Source organism: Caenorhabditis briggsae (assembly GCF_000004555.2).
Source record: "Caenorhabditis briggsae complete genome, chrIV, whole genome shotgun sequence".
Lineage (NCBI taxonomy): Eukaryota > Metazoa > Nematoda > Chromadorea > Rhabditida > Rhabditidae > Caenorhabditis > Caenorhabditis briggsae.
The window spans coordinates 3,971,051-3,973,922 of NC_013487.2; the positions used below are offsets into that span (position 1 = coordinate 3,971,051).

Here is a 2,872-nt window from a genome sequence, read left to right on the forward strand (position 1 = left end):
CCCCCCCCCCCCCCCTAATAAGGATAAGGAGGCAGGTACTTGGTTATTACAGTAACTTGTAATATTTGTAAGATTAGACCGAGCGTATTTTTGATAATACAATCTTAATCCGGAAAAGAAACTTTTAGAATATCTGAAACCGAAAAGTAAATGTTTTCATAGTAAACTTTAACCTAACCCGTTATAACCTAAATGCACGAGAGTCCCCCTCTACTTGCACTTTGAGTTCAATTATCTCGTTTGCTGTTGGAGATATCAAAAATCTGTCAACTACAAAAGTATGGGTGATATTATAATATGCATTTCATTAGTTGACAAAATTTTTATATCTCCTATAGAAATTGAGATAATTTAGCCCGAAGTTTTAGTCTTCTGCCATCAAATTTATTCCTCTTATAACTGTTTATGAAACCAATAAAACTGGAATTAATTTTTTTCTAATCATAAAGTGCAAGTGCTTACCGTACTAAAATTCTGATACGGATATCCATAGAACGGATTTTGATGACACATGAAATTGATTGGTGGAGTATGAAGTGGTGGTGGATTTTGAATGACTGCCGTTGGACTAATGGTGGAGGAGTTGAATAGAGCTGCTCCGGGAGTCCAAGCTGAAAGTATATACAACTAAGAAACGAAAACTTTGAAGGCAGTTTATGATATCTTGAAACTTTGAACCTTATATACGCTTCAATGAAAAAAAACCGGCCATAGATGATCTAACTCTCAACGTTGACCATATTTAATTCAGTGTTTCAAAGAGATACCAAATAGGGATCAACTGATACAGTGCTACTAAACAGTAGATGATTCTTTCAATTTTTTCAGTCATATTTTTCTTTGAGAATGAAGAAGTTGATTTGTGACCAGCTTATTACTTGTCAGAGATGTAAACTCAAAGTTATAAAAAATCAGATTCAATTTATCAACGAATGAATAACTACCAATTTTCAATTTTTGACGGAGGTATAAAAAATCAAAAAATTTCTGTTTCAACATTCTTACACAATCTCAAACTGTATAATCTTACACTGTTCTTATGAATCTCTTTTTGAGTAGTTTTATCTTTTAGATAGCTGAGAGAGTGATTAACTGATATTGAGGTGAAAGATTGAGTAAAGGGACTATTACAAGAATTCGTAAAGTTGTTTTTTGGTCAAAAAATATATGCAATTTTTCTTCAGTACTGACATAGTCACTGTTTCATAACCTGGTTGAATTTATGTCAGGTTTTGATTCATTAATGTTTTAGCTATGTTCCTTAACCTCCTAATATTTTCATTTTTTTCCCGTTTTCCGACTTCGGGTTTTTTCAAAACCATTTTTAAGTGGAAAAGTCTTAGCCAGCTTTAGTTCACTGATTTCTACTATCAAAATTTCTTCTGTCTCATTTTTATCTCAAAAATTCAAAAAACCAACACTAGCTTAATATACGATGACATATACCTCCTAATTAACACATTTCGTAATAAGCAGCTTAAGATACGCTTATCTCTGAGCCGGATAGCATTAAACCAAGGTTCCTGGCTCACCGCGTTATTACATGACCACTAATTAGTAACTCACTAATAATAGTAGCCTCTTCCTGATCCCTCATTTTCTTCTTATTCCCCCCATCTCCATCTCCTCCTTCATCCTCATTTGTATCATCCGTCGGACAACTGTCACTGCTTTCATTGCGTTGACGTTTACGTGCTTTGGCTCGTCGGTTTTTGAACCATACCTGGAATATAATAAGTTCGGTTTCAAGGAATTTGTAAATTTGGGGAAGAACTTTGAAGTTTGACCCCCAAGTCGAATTTATTCGCTCTAATAGAAACTCAATTATACGTTCACTATGAGCTCATGATCTCGGTTCCTTTAAAAGCTATCAACAATGTTTTACTGATAAGTTATTCATCGCCAGACACCTGTTTGCCGCGCCGCCGGCGCTTCAACTGTATAAATATGTAAGGAGGTATGCTGCCACGAAGTGAAATTTAAAAAATCGGAGTTCGAAATCAAGGTTTTGGGGGAACTCATTTTTCATTGAGAAAATGTTCTGAATGGCAAATGGGGTTCAGACTAAAGGTCATACAAAAATTCTAACCAAAGAAAAACATCTGTTTCATGGAAGTCTCAAAACTTGTACAAGATTCTGAAACTTAATTTGACCACGATATTGTTTCCACCAATCTCTGCTGTATTCTAGAAAATTATCCTAGCAAATGGGGTCCAGACTGAAGGTCATAACAAAAATATAATAAAGAAAAAATGTTGTTTCAATAAAGTTTCTAAATGTATACAAGATTCTGAAGCTATTATTAATCCCATGCAGTGTGTGACTACCGATTGTCACTTACCGGTAACGGCTTTTTTGGTAATTTTACCGGTAATTTACCGGTAAAAATTTACCGAAATTTACCGGTAACCTACCGGTAAATTTGAATACTACCGAAAATTTACCGGTATGTTACCGGTAAATTATCGATAAGTTACCGGTAAATTTTCGGTAAAATTTTTATTTTCCTCGAGGACTACACCAGTGTGTCTCCCTCCCCTCCGCCGGAATTTTTAGCAAGTATGGTTTTTTCTGCTAAAAAAATAACTTTTTCTGTGTTAGTTTTCTTGCTCGGCAACCGATACCATTAGATTCCTCTCGTGATTTTACGTATAATACGCCTAGCTGCCGAGCTAGCTTTTCAAAATTAAGCCGTGTAAGAACCTCCAAAAAATCTGCCGAGGTGGCTTCCACCACAGGACACCAAGTAACCCATATGTGCCGCCTACTTTATGTGCTGAAGTGGATTTCATTGTGTTTAGCTTGATGAGAGCGTTCGAATGGTGGTAAGATAAACTCTCTAGCGTAAAAATGAACCGAGTTATGATGAAT

General features: G+C 35.4%; 1 protein-coding gene across 1 annotated transcript in view; it reads right to left on the bottom strand.

The window, feature by feature from the left end:
- The window catches only part of Cbr-ceh-53, a gene marked incomplete at both ends in the record, with an annotated part of 4,448 nt that overhangs the window by 546 nt on the left and 1,030 nt on the right, over positions 1-2,872 (bottom strand). The window contains 2 exons of the mRNA XM_002632798.2: positions 463-611; positions 1,567-1,723. Of these exons, the coding sequence (XP_002632844.2) occupies positions 463-611; positions 1,567-1,723 (306 nt within the window). The remainder of the gene's footprint in view (positions 1-462; positions 612-1,566; positions 1,724-2,872) is intronic.